The 18,256-nt window shown below is 43.3% G+C and overlaps 1 protein-coding gene and 1 non-coding gene across 5 annotated transcripts in view; one reads left to right on the forward strand and one right to left on the reverse strand.

Moving 5' to 3' along the window:
* LOC124342606 (eye-specific diacylglycerol kinase-like) overlaps positions 1-16,327 on the forward strand; it is a 47,768-nt gene extending 31,441 nt beyond the window's left edge. Inside the window, exons 2-19 of one of the 4 annotated variants that reach the window (XM_046795646.1) lie at positions 744-3,246; positions 6,870-7,032; positions 8,028-8,219; positions 8,437-8,566; positions 9,711-10,068; positions 10,426-10,600; positions 11,479-11,710; positions 11,857-12,149; positions 12,221-12,411; positions 12,475-12,572; positions 12,672-12,863; positions 12,952-13,078; positions 13,151-13,363; positions 14,303-14,344; positions 14,467-14,530; positions 14,613-14,770; positions 14,859-15,022; positions 15,099-16,327. In XM_046795646.1, coding sequence (XP_046651602.1) covers positions 971-3,246; positions 6,870-7,032; positions 8,028-8,219; positions 8,437-8,566; positions 9,711-10,068; positions 10,426-10,600; positions 11,479-11,710; positions 11,857-12,149; positions 12,221-12,411; positions 12,475-12,572; positions 12,672-12,863; positions 12,952-13,078; positions 13,151-13,363; positions 14,303-14,344; positions 14,467-14,530; positions 14,613-14,770; positions 14,859-15,022; positions 15,099-15,151 — 5,121 coding nt within the window. In that variant the 5' untranslated portion in view covers positions 744-970 and the 3' untranslated portion in view covers positions 15,152-16,327. Of the gene's footprint in view, positions 1-743; positions 3,247-6,869; positions 7,033-8,027; positions 8,220-8,436; positions 8,567-9,710; positions 10,069-10,425; positions 10,601-11,478; positions 11,711-11,856; positions 12,150-12,220; positions 12,412-12,474; positions 12,573-12,671; positions 12,864-12,951; positions 13,079-13,150; positions 13,364-13,481; positions 13,900-14,302; positions 14,345-14,466; positions 14,531-14,612; positions 14,771-14,858; positions 15,023-15,098 lie in introns of those variants that run through there. The other 3 variants (XM_046795673.1, XM_046795655.1, XM_046795664.1) reach the window with 3 other exon arrangements.
* A 901-nt stretch (positions 16,328-17,228) lies between these two features.
* Trnan-guu lies at positions 17,229-17,302 on the reverse strand. The gene has a single exon. It is a non-coding gene; the product is annotated as a tRNA-Asn (tRNA).
* Positions 17,303-18,256: the final 954 nt, after the last annotated feature.

The following is an 18,256-nucleotide window of genomic DNA, read 5'->3' on the forward strand; positions in this document are numbered from 1 at the left end:
GTTCTCTTTGCGGGAGTATTGGATTGTATCCCGTGGCAACGGGTCGAAGAAGATGCCAAAGGCTCCAATCCTACACACACACACAGTCAAAAGAAAAAAAGTAAAATGAAAAAGAGATGAGGAGGGAGAAAATAATATCTCAAAAGTTGCTTGAAAGAAGTCAGATTTTTTTTTTCTTCTTTTTTTAACGTGCGCCATGTTGAACCGTGCGCTCCGCCATTCGAGTCGAATAGCTATGGCTTGTTACGTGCATCACGTTACGCTCTTCTATTTTATTAAAAAAAAAAAAATGATTTTTTCCCTCATTTTTTTGGAAGGGGGGGTTGTGTGTGTGTCCTCTTGAATGCCTTTGTACCGGTGCGCGCACCGGCTACGCACCACTGGCTAATGATGAGTCATCCCGCCCTTTTTGGCTATTCACCTTGTATGCGCTATGCTGCGTGTGCTGCTTTGCGTTCCGTGTTTTGTGTGTCCGGATTTTCTGGGTTTTCGACGCTCCCATTTACTTAAGAGTCGAGTCCTTTTCAACAGACGAACTAAAGAGAAAAAATAAAAAGAGAAAGAGAGAGCGCTTATTGGATGGCACTGGGAGAGATTGATCTTCTTCTTCTTCCTCTACCTCCCCTAACAATCCCCATTATCGAATTCACCAAACCCAAAAATACCTTTTTTACCTGCATCGCACACACATCCGTCTCACCGAGTCAAACAAGTGAAGGAGTTCGTTTGATTCACGTCTATAGAGTTTCGCAACACTTGTCAAACGTCTGCGCCCCCCGATCAAAAGGGCCGGGATTAGTTGTTGATGAAAGAAAAAGCTGCAAGAGAAGAGCAGAGAAGAAGAAGAAAAGAAGAAAATCATCGAAATTGGAGAGTAGAGATGGCGGCTGAAGCGGATGCGGCGGCAGCAGCAGCAGCGACGACCTGTTGTTAGGAAGCCCAGCTCGGCATTTTTCTTTCTCTCAGCGCCATGCAGAAGTTACGTCCGCCAACATGGCGCAGGTCTCGGACCCCGACGCCAGTCGAGATGCGCAGCAGCGGTCCAACCGCCAGTTGCTCGGCCATCACCAGCTCCTCCAGCCTGGATATGGTTTCGCGTCAGGCCAGCAGCTGCTCGGCCGGCCCAGTCACCGATTCGCAACTCCTGGCGGCCGCACGCTACTCCGAATCGGCGTCCACCAAGGAGAGCCAAGTTTTCCTCTGTCTGCCCGTCGATCAGTCGTCGCCGGCCTTGCCCAGTACGGGCAACGTCAACAACCGCGGACGATCGCGCAGTTTCGACTATTCGCACCACCAGGAGGAAGCGGCCAAGTCGCTGTCCGTCGACCTGGGGACGAACGCCCAGCCGGCCGCCGTAGCCGCCGCTTCCAGCGGGACCGGCCCTCTCCTGGGAATGTTGCGTCGCTCCTTTTCGCGTCATTCGTCCACTTCCGACGGCCCACGGAGCACCACCAGCTGTGTGACGTCCGGCGGGGCCTTCGGCGGAAGTTTGAGCGGAGCCGGAGGAGGAGCCGGAAGCGGCGTAGGAGTGGGCAGCACCGTTTGCATCCATTGTCTCTGCGTGGAAGAATATGAGCGACTCCTTGCCCAGAGTCCGCCGGTGGCCGGCCCTTCTTGCGTCGTCCCTTCGCTGCAGGCCGTCGCTCCGACGGCCATCGACGACCTCCTGTCGGAGAGCGAGTACGACTCTAATCGATCCAGCAGCTGCGGCGAGAGCGCCGCCGACGATCCGCAGCAAGATGAGGAGCTGGACGGCGGGACCAGTCGGTTGTCCTTTCTGGGCCAGTCGTTCGAGTGCCGCCAAAAGGTCGAGCCGTGGATCCGCGAAAACGAAAACCAATTGACTCCGGTCCCGTCGGCCCGGGCCCTCATCCGCCGAGGTCGATCGCTCGGCTTGGCCTCCGACACGTCAACCACCGTTCTCCTGGGGGCGGCTCCTAACTTGCGCCGAGGCGGATCCGAGTGCCAGCCGGATCCCTGCCACTTGCAGCAGGAAGAGGAGCAAGACCGAGACTCCTGGAGCCACCACAACAATCCCAGTTGCCAGATTTCCTTCAATTTCTCTTTCTCGTCCAGCGAGCCGTCCACCCATTACCAGGTGTCGGACGCCGGATCGAGCACGCCGGTGGGCGGCCGACGGAGTCCCGGCGGAGCCGGAACGCCCCGACTGGAGCGCCAGGAAGCCCTGTGCTCCGGCTGGCTGGGATCGGAGCCGAGTTTGGAGCTCCTTGCACCCGGTCACCACTCGTTCGGCGCCGACACGGAGCACAACAACGACGACCACAGCCGACAGGTCTCGTCCGGCTCGCGGACTCACGCCTCCATGGAGACGCACGCTTCGGTTTCGTTGGAAGTCGATTCCGGCGCTTGTGTCGGCGTCGTCCAACAGGCGTCGCTGGAGAGCCAGTACTCTTTCCAGCTCAGCTTGGACGTCCATCTGCCGGAATCGGCCCGACAGCGCATCTCCTCCTTTGAAAGTGAGACGTCGGTCGATAGCATGGCGTCCAGCAACGTCAGCATGGGCGGCGTGGCCGGCGGAGGTGGAGGAGGAGGCGGTCGATGCTCGACCAGCGGCTCGGGTTTTCTCAATCGCTCCTCGCTGCTGGCACGCCGGAAATGTCTGAGCGCAGGGGCCAGCCCCAGCTCCAGCCCGCCCATTTGCCTGTCCAATTCTCGCTACAATTTGTGCAGCGGCGGCCCGGCCGCCACGTCCAACAGCCGGTTGAATCTCTGCACGGGCTCGTCCAGCGAGTACGGCGACCAGGCCGACCTGGAGGCCAATCCCCTCTCGCCCAGTCCGCCGGCCGAAATTTACCTGACGGTGCCCGTCTTGGCACCGATGCCAACGACGGCCAAGACGGCCAGCAGCAGCGGTGGGAGCCTCCTGCTGGACAAATCGCGTCATTTGCGCGAGCGTTTCAGACGCCACGACTCGTCGAAATCCTCATCCGACAAGGACAGAGACTCGACTTTTCAACCTCCGCCGAGTTCATTGACGACGCAGAGGTCGTTGACGGCCGGCTCGTCTTTGAACTCGCGCGGCCTGAGCTCCCGCGGCGGCGACTCGCTCCACCCTCGCTCCGACCTGCCGTTCCGCTCGCGGTCGATCGAAATCGGCCTGCCGACGGCTCACCGCCACCACCATCATCACCACCACCATCATCACAGTAGTCATCATCCGCATCGGACCGAGTATCACGATTTGGCCGGAAGCGCCCGCAGACAGCAGTGGGTCTCTCGGCTCAAGTACGTTCTCTTTCATCTTACACACAACTCTCCTGATGAATGAGATCTAACCACCCCCACAACCACCACCAACCCATTTCCCCTCCAAAAAAAATTTCTTATCCGGAAAACCTGTTCTTTTTGAACAAAGTTGATGTTAACAGACGCCTGCAATTTCCTGCATGCAACGAGCGCATCTTTTTCTCTCTTTTCACTTTCTCTTTCTCTTTCTCTTCCGGATATACTATATCGCAACTCCGGGGGGTAAAACAAAACAAAAATGAAGTAAGAATAATGCACTGCACACACTCTTTTATTTTTATTCAGCAGACTTCATTACAGCGGGGTAGAGAGAACGGAAACGTTCGTTATCTTAGATAGACGACATTGTGTCTCGTTTATTCGTCATAATTGTCTACTTTCTTATTTCTCTCTCCATACCATTTTTTCATTTCTTGGATTTTGTTTGTTTTGTTATACATTTTTTATTTTATTTTATTTTAGTTTTGCCTGGCGCACGTCTAACGATGTTCGTCGTGTTTGTTGTCTACACTTTTCGCATTCGTTATTGTCTTTTCGTTGTATCTTTTTGTTTATCGCACACGATCTCGACGTGTGTCGTTATTTCCTTCCCCCGGACTTTTGTGCCAAAAGGGAGAAAGAAACTTTTATTTTTATTTTTTGGCTGGGCGACTTTGGTCCGGGATCGATCCTGGCTCTCTCACCCTACACTTTGTGTACAGAGGGTGTGCCAAAAAATGTTTTGTGAATGGAACGCACCAAGTCCTTATTGTCCTCTGTGAAGAGTGGAAACCAAGTAGTTATAGTGTATGCCACCGCTGTCGTTAACAGACTGGTATAGGGCCCTTTTTAGTTATAGAGAATGAAAGGGTTGGCACTGGTTTTATTCGACCATGCAGTTCATATTTCATGGAGCAAATTATTATTTTACCAGCACTTTTTCATCGGCGGTAGGTGAAATGAGTAAAAAAAAAAAAATCCTAACTGCTGCGCATGGCTGTACGCATTTGACTAGGTGAGTTCTTTTTTTAAAGATCACAGGCAAACGAGAGACATCATTACGATTACCTCTGCTCTTGTCGTTTTGAAAAAGGTCAGCCATTCAACGAATTCTTTGAATATTTGCTTTTGTAAAAAAAAAAAAAAAAAAAAAAAAAAATTTTTTTTTTTTTCTTTTACAAATTTTTGTGGAAATGTGTTACGGTAATTCGAGGTATAGCAACAGTTGAAATATAGTTGCACCTGGTCGGGATTAAGTGTAGGTGTCTGGCCGATTCAAATGCGAGTTCACAAATCCGAGAAACGGCCTGAAGCTCACGACGAACTATAGGAAATACTAAAGCTCGTCAACTAAAGGGAATCGTTTTCCACTTGGCTAGAACTCGCAACCCGCGATCATCCGTAACAAACGGGCTAGGCGAATGCAAATAAGCTGCACTCGATTGTGTGTGGTTCTAAAATAAATCTAATCATTTTTTTTTGAAAAGGTTAAGCTATATAGATATGATCGGCTGTCGTAATTGATAATTGATAATACTCCTCTTTTTTTTCCTCCTTTCAAAAAACAAACCATTGAAGAAAGAGATAGGTATTCGGTTACCATGGTAATTGTGATTTCGTACCGACAAAAATGGCTCACAACCTGACGAAATCCGGGTTGGGGTATTTGTTTTAGTAATCGATTTATCAGTGGGCAGGGTTTTGTAGTTTGTAGGCGTTTTCGATTTCCGTTTCCTTCTTTTTCCTTTTTTGTTTAAAGAAAAAAACAGACAAAAAAGAAGAAGAAAAGGATCGCAAAGTAACCCGTAAAGTGTATATAGTATCTCAACCCGCAATCGAAACGCGCGCTAAAATCGCGCCAACGGGTCGCAGGCCCTCTACACACTCGACAGTTGCTGAGCGTTCAGAGGGCGACAGAAACATAAAACGTCTACAGTTTTTGAGCACTGAAAACAAGTTGATAAGAGCGGCGATAAGAGGGCACAGATTATCGAAAAGGCCATTTCGCTTTCCACTCGCCAGAGTTTGGAACGCCGATTCTTCAGTCACAACACAGTACCCACTCACCCAGTCGCTACAAAGGAGAAGACGAGGCAACAATTGCCGAGTTTTTAAAAGAGATTTTTGGCCTCCGTCAGTGGCACATGTTCGCAACAGCATCGATCGTCGAGCCTCTGCTGTTGCCGGAATTTTCACTTCTGTGTGTGTGTGTGTGCCCGTTGTGGGCCCTGTGCCTGTCGTTATCACGTTTTAGAGTCTTAGACTCCCCCCTCCTGCCGCACTTCACGTTTTAGTTTTCTTCATTGCTTGTTAACTGTTGGTGTGTGATGCACAAGGCGGCTGAGAGTAATCCACAGCCTTTGCGAAGGACGCACGCTGCTGCACAAGACGCGGAGGAAGCGGATTTCCTTTCAAACGGCCTATTCACCATGTGAAAATCTTTTATTCAGCTCCTCTTCCTTGTTATTTTTTTTTTCTTTTTTACTTTTCATTTTTTTTATTCTTGGTCTATTGTTGTCCTAAAAATGGCCCCCGCCCACTTTTCCTATCTTGGGAGAAAAGAAAAATCAATGTTGGGTCATTATCAGATGACGGTGGGGTGGTTTTTATTTTTCAGAGGTCGAGATATCACTCAACCAAAGTTGTGTAAAGGCCACTATTTGAAGTTATTTGTTTGCGTGTATAGCACTATCGGAACTCAATGACAATTGTCGTGCGACCCAGATGTGACCGTGCATTATTGAAACTAGTCCCGAAACGTAACACACCGTTTGACTATTTTGGGGTCTCAAATATTCGATGCTGCAACAAGAAACAACAGTTGGATGGGCATTACGCAATATGCTTTGGAGAATACAGTGGTTCGTACTGAGTGATCTGCCTCTCTGGCTTTTGACAGCCAATGCCAAGTAAATAACAAGTGACAAATGATTGATTTCTGTTCGTGAAAAAAATTGGAATTGCAACTCTTCATTTTCGTAATGGTCTTAGTCAACATTTTTCTATTTGTTGCCTAGTTGTCGGGGTCCTTGGGAATGGGATGTTTGCGATTCTAGGAGAATACCAAGTGAATAAAGAAGGCGGGAGATATTTAGTGAATACGTCGGTAAAAGTTCAAAGCTATAAGGAAAGATGATGAGGCGACTTGCAGACTATAGTCATCTCTTGACCCTCAAACTCCGGGTCCGCACTCCCCCCCCCCCTTCTTGTCTATATGGCTGTGGACATTGATCATACATTGTTCAGATTCCGCAATCGTCTTTTTTTCAATCTTTTGAAACGTGACTTTGAAGTGTTCGTGGGAGTTGGAGAAGTACTCGTCGAAAGTTGTATTCAACACAGTTTCGCAGTTTGGCAGTAGATTGATTGATTTCTTTTTTCTTTTCAATTCATTTTGAACTCGCATGCCTCCATTATCGAGCTCAATTTTCCTGTGTAATTGCCAATTTCAATGTAGGTCCTATACAGCTGCTGACATTTCCGATGATGTTAATTGGCTTGATATTATATGCGCTATGAATTTCTTCGTAGAACTTGGGGCTTACCTTTGCTTCTATTGCCAATCAAATAACTCAAATTGAATAGCTAGACCATTATAATTGATGCTTTGAATTCTCTTGCAGAAAGAACAACCCGGGAGAAGTTGTGATCCAAAGTGAGAACGGCGAAAGACGCGTTCTACGATCCACGCCAGACTGGACCGACGAAGCCATCAACGGCGATCATCTATGGATGCCCACTTCTGCATCGGGCGATCTCTGCCACGTTCTCGACCAAGATTGCACGGTAATCATTTTTTTTTCCTCCAAAATTATGGATATTTTGGATAACTTGCAAATGTACCTCTCATGATTGAATTGTACGATAACTTCTCCACTCCGTCGGTTTACGTTTGTAATTCGTCGAAAATTTAATAACGTACCGGGAAATTTCAAGCCGATGATACCAACCAACTTTTAGGTTTTTGAAGTTCATTCTATCGCTTTCCAACGAATTCTCGGTATGCCTTTTGACTGCGGTCGCTGGGCTTTTATAGGCGTTCGGTTATCTTCGATTTTGATCTTTTGACGTATTTCCTGCATTGTATATCTTCTGCGTAACTGAATCAGATAAGCGAATTTGAAAGCTAGCACTATGTATGCCTTTTTTTGAATGGAGCTGCCGCCTGTGTGTGTCCCTGCCGTAGCTCCGTGGATTCATCAGGTATTCCGCTGACTTACTGATGATTTCAACTGAAATCCTTTCCGTTCACTGTGCAACATCCAGGACACTCTCGCTGTCAGCGCGTTTTTGTCTTTTTTTCCCTCTCTCTTTGTCATAGGGGGAAAAAAAGGGCCTCATTCACCATTAAAGGGCTGCATCACACTATATAAGAGTCAAGATTGCACGTCACCGAGGGCTGGGAGTTTTTATGCGCGTCGTAATGGGCTTACTGATCGTATATTCCTCCGTCGAGCGTTCTACGCGATTACGGAAACTTTGCATTTGCTGGATGCGATGGGACCACGTGAAATGGAATTGTGACAGCGTTAATGCCGGAGATTTCTAGAACGTCAACATCTCCACTTGGGAAAAGATTTCGGGAATTTCGGTGGTGGACTTGATTCCACATAAATCTTCTATGATTATTTTGTTTCCATCCCACATTTCTATTTATAAATGCGTAATTTTAGTCCTTTATCTGAACTATGACTACCGGTAGTTTCTGTACAATATTAAACTTAAGTAAAAATAAGTGAATATGAAGATCGATCAAATTCATCGCTTTGAAACATATCTAGAGATGCGGTCCGCGGATGAAGTGTTCCGGTTGTCGTATTGTGGCGCACATCTCGTGCATCCCGCAGATGAAGTTCTTGTGCCGGCCAACGTTTTGGGACGGCGACCTGCGCCAGTACCGTGAAAACACGACGACGACTCACCATTGGGTCCACCGTCGATCACAAACGGGCAAATGCCAAAACTGTTCCAAGGTAAACTGAGACAAATTTTTAATTCTTATTGATGCCTTATTTTATTTATATACTGTACGTCCAGAAAAAAATAGGACACACGAGTAATGTGAGCGAGGCTTTCTCCGATAATGCACGTCCTTAGTAGCTCTGTAATCGATCGTTTTCGATTTTTTCATATTTAGAAATAATAGTCCGGTAGTTAAAAAAAACGTTATTTTTTCTCTTCCGTTTACAGTCTTTCCAGTCCAAGTTGTCGTTCGGTTCCAAGGAGATCGTGGCCATAAGCTGTTCGTGGTGCAAAGCTGCTTACCACAACAAAGAGAACTGCTTCAATATAGACCGGCTCAAAGAGCCGTGCTCGCTAGGTGAGTCTTATCAAACATCGCTTCCCGTTACTTTCGTTTAACTTGATTCATAACCTCTAAGTGAGTCACGTTCAGGTATAGACTAAGTCTTCAGAGGAATGTGGTCGCAACAACTGGAAGCGCACACATGAATCTGCATCCCTGACACTCCGTGGTCACATTAAAAAAAAAAAAAACGAACAATTTCTCGCAATTGGCTCGTTTCCTTACAATGTGCCCAAGTGCGCTTTCTCGTTTTCTGCTTCCGTATGTCTTGATTGCCAGTAGACATTTCCCCACCATTTAGCGGGTGTTGTATATATAATCAGGATGGATTTCTAAAGTTTATTCCCTTCGAGCTTCGACGTTCTGCGGCTATAAAGATTTCATTACTTTCATTGCGTTGACGCAAGTTGCCCGGTGCCAGATCAACCTTCAGCGTTGCAGCAAGGGTTTATTGCATTTGTTATTTAAGCTCGTTGCGAGAAACTGTGAGTGCGAAGTTGTACACCGAAAGTTTGTCAGTATAAAATGCCGTCTGCTCATCAATTTCGACTCCAATGGACCATCAATATCGATTGAACGAATTCAGTTGGTTACCTATGTCTCTCTTAGATACGACTGCGGGAAGCTTTTGTGAACTTACCGAAGATCAAAAACCGATGTTTTTCGTTTATCTCGACAGACGTCAGTGAGAATTCCGTGGGTAGACTGCAGTTTTATTTTTGGATCAATAGTCTCCAGACATTGTAATCCTTAACGTCATGTTTATCCAAGGAAATACTGTATTGTAATGGAATTGAAATTGTTTGTGCATTTTTTGGGCACATAGTACTAAAATAACAATTCGATTTCATTGGATATCACGAGTGTTCAACAAGTATGGTTATTCATATCATAAAGTATAGAGTAATTCATTTGCTAAGTGTAAAAATACTTCCGACAAAAATCTTAAAATAATTACATACGGATATAATTTCTTGATAATCAGCCAGAATATGCAGTTGTGTTTTAACAAGTTGTACTGTTAAGAAGCTGTGGTGATGACACAGTCGTGATGAACAATACATTTTCATAGCAATTGAGGATAATATTGTAATGTCATAAACATGCAACTATTATGATTTTTTCAATTTAACTAAAGCACTCTTGTTTGAATTTACAGGAAATCATAATGTCATCGTTCCACCATCTTGGATCGTGAAACTGCCAGGTCGTGAAAATTTCAAATCAAGCCTGCGCAAATCACCTCGGAGCAAGAAAGATCGAGGGTCGACGCGACGTAGTAAGAGAGTTGGAGGATTGGAGAAACCTGACCAGATGGATAAGGAAAGTTACACGGGCACCGGCAACCTCAGATCCTTTGTCGTCAAACCAATCCCAATGGCCGGCAGTCGACCCATCATTGTCTTCATTAACCCGAAATCCGGCGGAAACCAGGGCGCCAAATTAATGCAGAAATTCCAGTGGCTCTTAAATCCTCGACAAGTGTTTGATCTGACCCAAGGTGGACCGCGAGCAGGGTACGGTATAATTAATCTTTCACCTTGTTAAAAATTCCACTGCATCAAATGAATCAGAGACACAGCTTCTACCTTCTAGTTGTCAATTGAATTTTTTAGCGTCAGAGTTGTTTTCTCGCAAGAAACACCAATTGGAAATGTATTTGAACTTTTATTTACGAGCAGAACATGCTCTCTAAAAAGAGATAATGGAATTTATTTATTTATTTGGTTCCGTGATAGTCCGGTTTTTTTCAGGTTAAAAATAAATCCAGCTCTGCTTTTATCTTTAACTGTGCCACATTTTTTTGTTAAAAATGTATAATCTGTTGCATTTTTTTTTTTTTTTTTTTTAAATCTTTTGCTTGATATTTTTAGGTTGGAAATGTTCCGGAAAGTGCCCAATTTAAGGGTGTTGGCTTGCGGTGGAGACGGTACTGCTGGATGGGTCCTTTCTATCCTCGATCAGATTGGAATCAGCCCCGCACCTCCTGTCGGTGTCTTACCGCTGGGCACGGGAAACGATTTGGCCAGAGCACTCGGTTGGGGAGGGGTGCGTATAATCTTGTTTGCTTTATTGGATTTGAGCATCGCGAGTCCTTTCTTTGGTCAATCAAACGACTGATTATGATAAACTAGGATTATTCTATCTATCAAGCAAGTTGTTAAGAGTATCGAGGGCTACCACCTACCCGTTTGAAAGCTTTTCCACAGGTTGTTACCTGCATTTGCGTTTGCATTTTTAAAATTTTAACCCGCGTTCGTCAAAGCAGCATATTTACTTTCGTTCGCTATTTATACCAGTGACTTTTTCCTACTGCATTTTCAAAGAAAATGCACGGAACTCTTTAAAAGTTATTTCACAATTCAGATTAGTCAACAGGTTGTCAAAACTGCCGTTTGTTTCGTTTCTGAATCAATTGCCCTCATAGCTTTCAAAATGCCTTCACACTAATAAGATTACGGTCGATAAAATGAATTGGAATATATTGGCGAGTTGTCAGTCATATATCTTTAGAAATTCCTCCATTTTGTGGTTAACGTGATTCCATTTATTGATTTCTTTCTTTTGTAGTTTTTTAGTTGGCTCACACACCGGCACTATCGAACATGTATTAGCTTTTACGGTTGCGGTGCTGCAATCTCTTGTAACATTTCAGTCCAAGAATGCTGAAAAGCAAGTGATACCATTAGCTAGTTGCGACATCAAGAGAAAATCAGAATGCTTGAAGTTGACTATCTTTTAAAATTGAAGGCTAAAAAATCTAAAAAAAATTCCGATGGTATTTGGGAATTCGAGAAATGTTAGAAGCACATGATTTGATTAGAATTCGTCACGTACACTTTTGAAAATGAATTTATTATGTACGATTTCCGAAAATACCATCGTCTATTTATAAAAAAGATTGAACTACTCCATGTTTATCACAGGGTTATACGGATGAACCTATTTCCAAGATTTTGTCTTCGATGGGTGAAGCCGAGCCGGTATTGCTAGATCGTTGGGAACTGCAAGTGGAGAAGAATCCTGATGCCCCACCAAATGGCGACGATTCCGGGAGTCACCATCCCAGCCGAGACACCCTGCCGTTGAGTGTTGTTAACAACTATTTCTCGTTTGGCGTCGATGCACAGATCGCCCTCGATTTTCACGAAGCCCGTGGTAAGTCTTGCTCATTTTAAAAAATATATATTTTTTTAAATCCTTTGCTACAACAAATGATTAGCCCTTACTGAAAAACGAGAGCGTAGTAGATAAATCCATAAATCTACTTTTCGTAATGATTTTTCTCTCGCTATTCTTTGCAGAGGCGCGCCCGCAGAAATTTAACTCGCGTTTGCGAAACAAAATGTTCTACGGTCAAGCGGGCGGCAAGGATTTGCTGCAACGGAAATGGAAGGATTTATCTGAATTTGTCACGCTGGAATGCGACGGCAAGGACATCACGGCCAAACTGAGGGAACAGAAGGTTCACGCCGTTCTCTTCTTGAATATACCGAGCTACGGAGGGGGTACACACCCCTGGAATCGGGCTCACGGCCAAGATGCAGCCACTGATGACGGAATGATTGAAGTTGTAGGATTAACCACATATCAATTGGTATGTATGGGGTGCCGTTTGTTTTACCAGATCACTTTGTGATCATTTTTAACGAATTTTCTACCCTTTAGCCTTTGTTGCAAGCGGGAGGCCATGGGACATGTTTGGCGCAATGTCGGACGGCACGAATTGTGACTCGCAGAACCATACCGATGCAAGTCGATGGCGAGGCGTGTCGTCTTAATCCATCGATTATTGGATTGCAGCTTCTAAATCAAGCACCAGTATTGGCCAAAAGACGAGCTGGTTTTGAGCCCAATCCGTATGTGTCAATTATTTTATAGCGAAGTCCAAAACAGTTTTAGTTAACCATGTTATTTTATAGGGCTCCGGTGGTAGAGCAGCTCAAGATGCAAGTCAAGCGTATTAGCATGGCAGAGTACGAGGCGAATCATTACGACAAAGAAAATTTGCAATCAGCAGGTTTGTTTTTGTATTTTTTTTGTATCTTTCACTTGCATTTAGGCAAAGTTTCTTCGGGCTATTCTAAATACATTATTGTCCTATTATCTTTCTTTCTAGCTACGCCTTTGGGATTCATATCTGTTTCGCATGACGCCGTTCTGGAACACGTTCGCAAGTTAGTTAACAATCTTTTGGAACAGCAGTCAGCTGGAAGAAGCACTAGCCCCATCGGCCAGCACAGCGGTGGATCACCACCGAGTAACGGCGGTGATGTTGACAAACTCGGATCTGATTGGTGTTTTATCGATTGTAAGTCTTGTTTGTTTCCCTATCTATTCTTAACGGTATCTCTTATTATATTTTAACTGTTGCATGTTTAATTGTTTATTATTGGTAGGCTGCACGGCAGAACGCGTCTTTCGAGTTGACTCTGGGCAGGAGCATCTACATTACATCACCGACATATCAACCGATTGCTTGTACATTCTAGATCCAGTCTCTTCTTTAGATACCGACAGTGTTGGGTATATAGTTACAAATCTTTTCCCAGCTCAGGGCTTGTTTTACATTTTAAAAATTCTCGATTGGTTGAGCAGTTTAGAGGGTGGTCCTAACGGAGCCAGCAATTTGTCTGATGATGCCGGACTCGAGGACATGGTCAACTTGGCGAACAGTCAACTTCAACAGGAATCACATCATTCGAACAAGATGCGACGAAAGAACCATTTGGGAAAGACGGAAGAAGTTTCGTCCAAATCGCCGGAGAATGTTGCTCACGAGAACTTTCTTTTGCCCATCAATGTTAAAAGGTTTGGATTAGTTATGCCCTGGCTCGAGTAGATTTTGGAACTAAACTACCATTTTTCTTTGTAACGGTCTATGCAATGCATCAACGTTGGGTTCGTTTTGCTTTCGTTTTTTCTCCAGGGTGTTACAAGTATACCCGCTGTTTGCATTAGGCTTCAGCTACCGACTTTCCGTTCGGTAGATTTAAATTGACTACTGCAGTATTGCAAATGAAATCGACTGCTTAACCATACACATTGTAGATCCTTTTCCCGAATTAAATAATACTCGAGCTTCCTGTACGTTCCTATTTTTCGCTGCCATCTACGGATCGCATCCACCATACATTCTAAAAGCACATATACCACCTTCTACATAAGCTATGCATGCCGTTTTCCCACCTTAACTCTCCATCGAAGGTTATGCTGTTGTAGAACTTACCATGCCTTATGGTAAATTCTTGTTCTTCTTCTTCCATACGCTATGCTTCATTTTAATATTCACCCTGTATTTAAAATAAATCGCGGAAATCGTAGAAACACGAAAATTGCGCTGTAAATTCACGTTATATAATATTATTGTGACAATTTTTGTTTCACAGATAGCACAGTTGATAGAACAACTCTTTCAATCTTGTGCAAAATGAATCGCTTATTTTAAAATTTAACGTCTAAACTTATAGTTAGGACATTAGCTCACAACATGTCGGTGTGCTTATGTTAAAGCAAATCATGTTGACGGGTAAAAACAAAGAATCCAGGAAGAGAAACATGAAATAATTAGTAGAGGCAATGTCTAAATCATTCAGGATACCTTGAACGGCTACAAATTGTCTTTGTGATCGTGCGATGCATCTTTTTTTTTTTCATTGCTTCCAGTCTTTATTTTGGCAATATTTTCTGCATGATAAATGTTTTTCCTGACTATTATTCACTCTTTCTATAAATAACGCGTGCATGCAGCGTCTACGGCGATAGATTACCAATCTTTTGTCCACGTAAAAGGTACTTCAGCAAACCTTGATTGCACACCTCTCTCTTTTTCTTTTTTAATAAAAAAACAAACAAAAATCAGCAAACAACCATTATTCGTGCGATAATCAAAATTCCGTATATTTCTTATTCAGTCCGTTACTAGAAAAATCTTCAAGCAGCATTGTCAAGGCGGCCAAGGATGGAGATCTGAAAAAGGTTGAATTTTACCTTTTTATTAGATACTTGCAAATTAACGTGATTGAACGCGTGGGGTCATGTTTAAATAAATTAATTGCAGCTCAAGGATCTTCACGCATCAGGCTTCTCTCTCCTCTCCATTGACGCTCAAGGACAAACTGCTCTGCACTGGGCTGCCCGACATGGTCATCGCGACGTCATTAAATATTTACTTGCATCTTCCCCAAGTGCCCTCCTGGATATGGTTGATAATGAAAAGTAAGACTTGTAATCTTTTTACATTTTATCATCACTTAACTTAATAATCCGTATATTGGTTTTCTTAATTGTTTTGGTAAAACCTTAGGGGCCAGACAGCGTTACACAAGGCTGCCTTAGCCAAGCAGCGAGCCATAAGCTGCATGTTAGTCGCAGCCGGAGCTAGTCTGTCATTGGCCGACAAAGAACGGCACACCCCACGGAGCCTCGCAGAACGAGCAGGCGATGCAGACTTGGCCATTTATCTTGAAAGTCAGTTGTGGTTACATATTTATAAATACAAACTAACATTGCACATCAAGAATGATTTTTTTTTTTTAAATTTTAGGTCAGGAGAATTTTCATAAGAATGCCGCAGATAACGTGGAGACTTCGGTTTAGAGTTAATATCAATGAGAGCTGAGCTCATATACCAGAATTAAAATAAGACAGGATGAAAAAAGGAAATGAAAAGATTTGTTGATCTCACCATACATTTTTAGATTTCATTCCAGTATCCCCCTTCCATGGCTGTACTTTATACGTGTGTAATTGTGCGTGATTCCCTTCTCCATTTTATTTGGTTGTTGGTTTTCATTAACCGTCGCGCCAGGAACTCAGTCTGTGTACATAATTCTAGTTGCACGAAAATTAGTTATGTTATTTCCGGGGACCCATTGAATTTTGTCAGGGCTATTCGTCTTACAGTTTTGCACCTTTGTTTGGGGAACTTTTTGCTCTAACTACCATAATCACATCTCTCTTCGTATATAATATGAAAGTTCTTTCTGTCATTCGTGAGCAAATGAAAGTGGAGACAACAGCATAAGAAAGTCATGAAAGCCTTTTTGACAAGCCTTTTAAGCAATCCCATTCTTCCACGAGAGTATGATATCAATAAAATTTCAAACCTCTTTATTTCCACGTATCCGCATTCTTCTTTCCTTTGCAATCCTGTCATTATTATTATTATAATTCTCATTCTGTGTTACTTCTACTTTTTCCTGCCTTCTTTTTTTCTTTATCACCCTGCGCCCTTCTTTCTTACGCATCGATGCTAATTATTATTCCCTGAGAAATATTTACGACATTGATTTAGCTTTAAATAATTCAAGTTTCACATTTTTGGAGAATTGCCAAGTTGCAAACTTCTTTCATGAAACATTTATATCTCTCTTCTCTCATCAAAACTTTAATATATTTCAACCAAGTTTCATTCTCCTCAATCTCCCAGTTTTGCCCGATGATTGTAAATCCTCTTAGTCCATGCTTAATCCATCCTCCCTACGTGATTTAGGAAAACAGCCCTTAGTTTACTCTTTCAGAGGCCAATTGCTAAATCGAAAAAAATTTCCCATTATGGAATTCTGTAAGTTGTTGTACAACCCTTAACTCTCAATTTCGTTTATTTCATCAAAATCCCCTACCATAATAGTAGGTGCCTTGCTCTCTACCACTAATTCACGATCCCATTACTTTCTATTGCCCTCTTTGTCGGATATATATTTCTCGTCATCGACGAGTTTCTCTTTGTATGAATCTGCGTATACTAACATACACTCACCACATAAAAATGTTTGATCGATTTCGTCCCAAAGGACTCTTTTTTTTAAAGAATTATTTTCTTTGTTCCATGACTAGATCGATAATTCTATGCATTTATTTCTATACACGATCTGGTTCATAATTTTTTCGTCTTTAATATATTTTTAAATTTCAGTAATCACTCCATGAAATGTTTGCTTTTCGGCGACTTCGCCTTAGTTTTTATTTATTTCAAAAACCTGCTATCAACGTTGTTAGCGTATATAACGACCGCTAGCATGTCGTTAGGGAATAGCGAAATTATAAATCCCTTTCTGGAAAGAATTAAATTAGGTGAGGACTTGGAAGCGACGATACAAGTTCCACGGTAACGATATTCGTACTTTTTTGCTATTTTTTTTAAATTGCAAGGTTGTGAATTTTTGGTATAAGGTGATTTGCAACATCGTAACGTCTTCCATCAATTTCTAGGTCGCTGGTTCTTGGCAGATAGTCTATGCGGGTAAAAATTTACCCAAAAGGTTTTCTTTCATAGTTACCAGAAATTTCTGTACGTTTTTTTCTCACTGGGGTGCGTTAAGTGCAAAAAAAAAAAAAAAGCACGGCGTTATGCCCCGAAGAGACTTCTTCTGTAGCCAAACGCCAATGACTGTTGTTTTAGGGAAATGAGAAATGACTTGCGCTGGATGGGGAAGAATTCCATAAACACCGGAGGGGAATCTATATAGATTACACCTGAACCTGGAACAGTAGCTCCGGACAGAGGAAGAACATCATGAGCGTGCACCCTACGTTGCAAATGTTCAGTAGATTTAACAGTCATCAGTTAAAGAAGCCATATCGCGAGTGTGCGCTCTTCATTGGACGCTTTAGTTGGTAAAAGGAGTCATGAGGTGAAGAAATTGAATAAAAACAACATTATTTATTCACCATGCGCCCCTGGGTGGGATCAAACCACCAGCCTTCCGGTTAACAGCCGAACGCGCTAGCCAATTGCGCCACAGAGGCATGTTGATGGTATAACAACACACTCATCCAGTTCAACAGGTAAACCAAACATTACATTTTTTATTATGGCCAACACTAATAAAATGTTGCAGAAATATTGTGGGGCTTCCATAGTGTGGAGGTTGTCACGTCGGCTTCACACGCTGATGGTCCTCAATTCGATCCTGAGTTGAAGCATCAGTATGTCTTTGGGAAAAAATAATCTTAAGAGAAAAGGAAATGGAATGAAATTTGGGTAAATGTTTTCTGCTCAATTTGCTTGGACCCATTCAGTCCCGATGTAGTTCCGAAATTTTTGCATTGCGGTCATCGCGTTTGTGGGAGATGGCAGATGGGCCACGGTATTCCTTTTTTTTTAAATTTTTTTTATTCATTGTTTATTATTATGCGTATTTCATCATTTTTAAATGTCGATCACGTTTTTCTTATAGAATATGCATATAATGCTGCCTTTGCATGGATTTCATGTCCATTATGCAGGCATTTCACCGAGATTGAACTTCCCAACAATCTTTATTTCGACGTGGAATTCCTCCGATTGGTTGCCGAGCGGAGATCCTTAAAAGAAATAATCGTGAGAAAGGACGAAGCTTGTAACAATCAACTTTTACAAATTGCTAACTTGCAGCAACAAGTGGATCTCTGTAGAGATATGCACGGCGAAAGAGTTCGCATGTCCTCCCCTGCTTCTTCCGTAACTATTCCACTCGAAAATGCGGCTTCAGCAGTGATCGTGGAACCACAACCATCAACAAGTGGAACAACTAATGAAAGAAAAAGTAATTTTACATTTATAAACGTCTTGTTATCCACATTCACGAGTCGTGTTATTCTACTTGTCTAGGAAGCCGTACTCCGTCATTGTCATCTACGGATAGTGATTTTCAAAAGAAAAAAAACACGAAAACTTAAGAAGAATAAAGGAAGAAGACACGATCGAGACCGCCCAACGCT

Source organism: Daphnia pulicaria, chromosome 1 (assembly GCF_021234035.1).
Source record: "Daphnia pulicaria isolate SC F1-1A chromosome 1, SC_F0-13Bv2, whole genome shotgun sequence".
Classification (NCBI taxonomy): Eukaryota; Metazoa; Arthropoda; class Branchiopoda; order Diplostraca; family Daphniidae; genus Daphnia; species Daphnia pulicaria.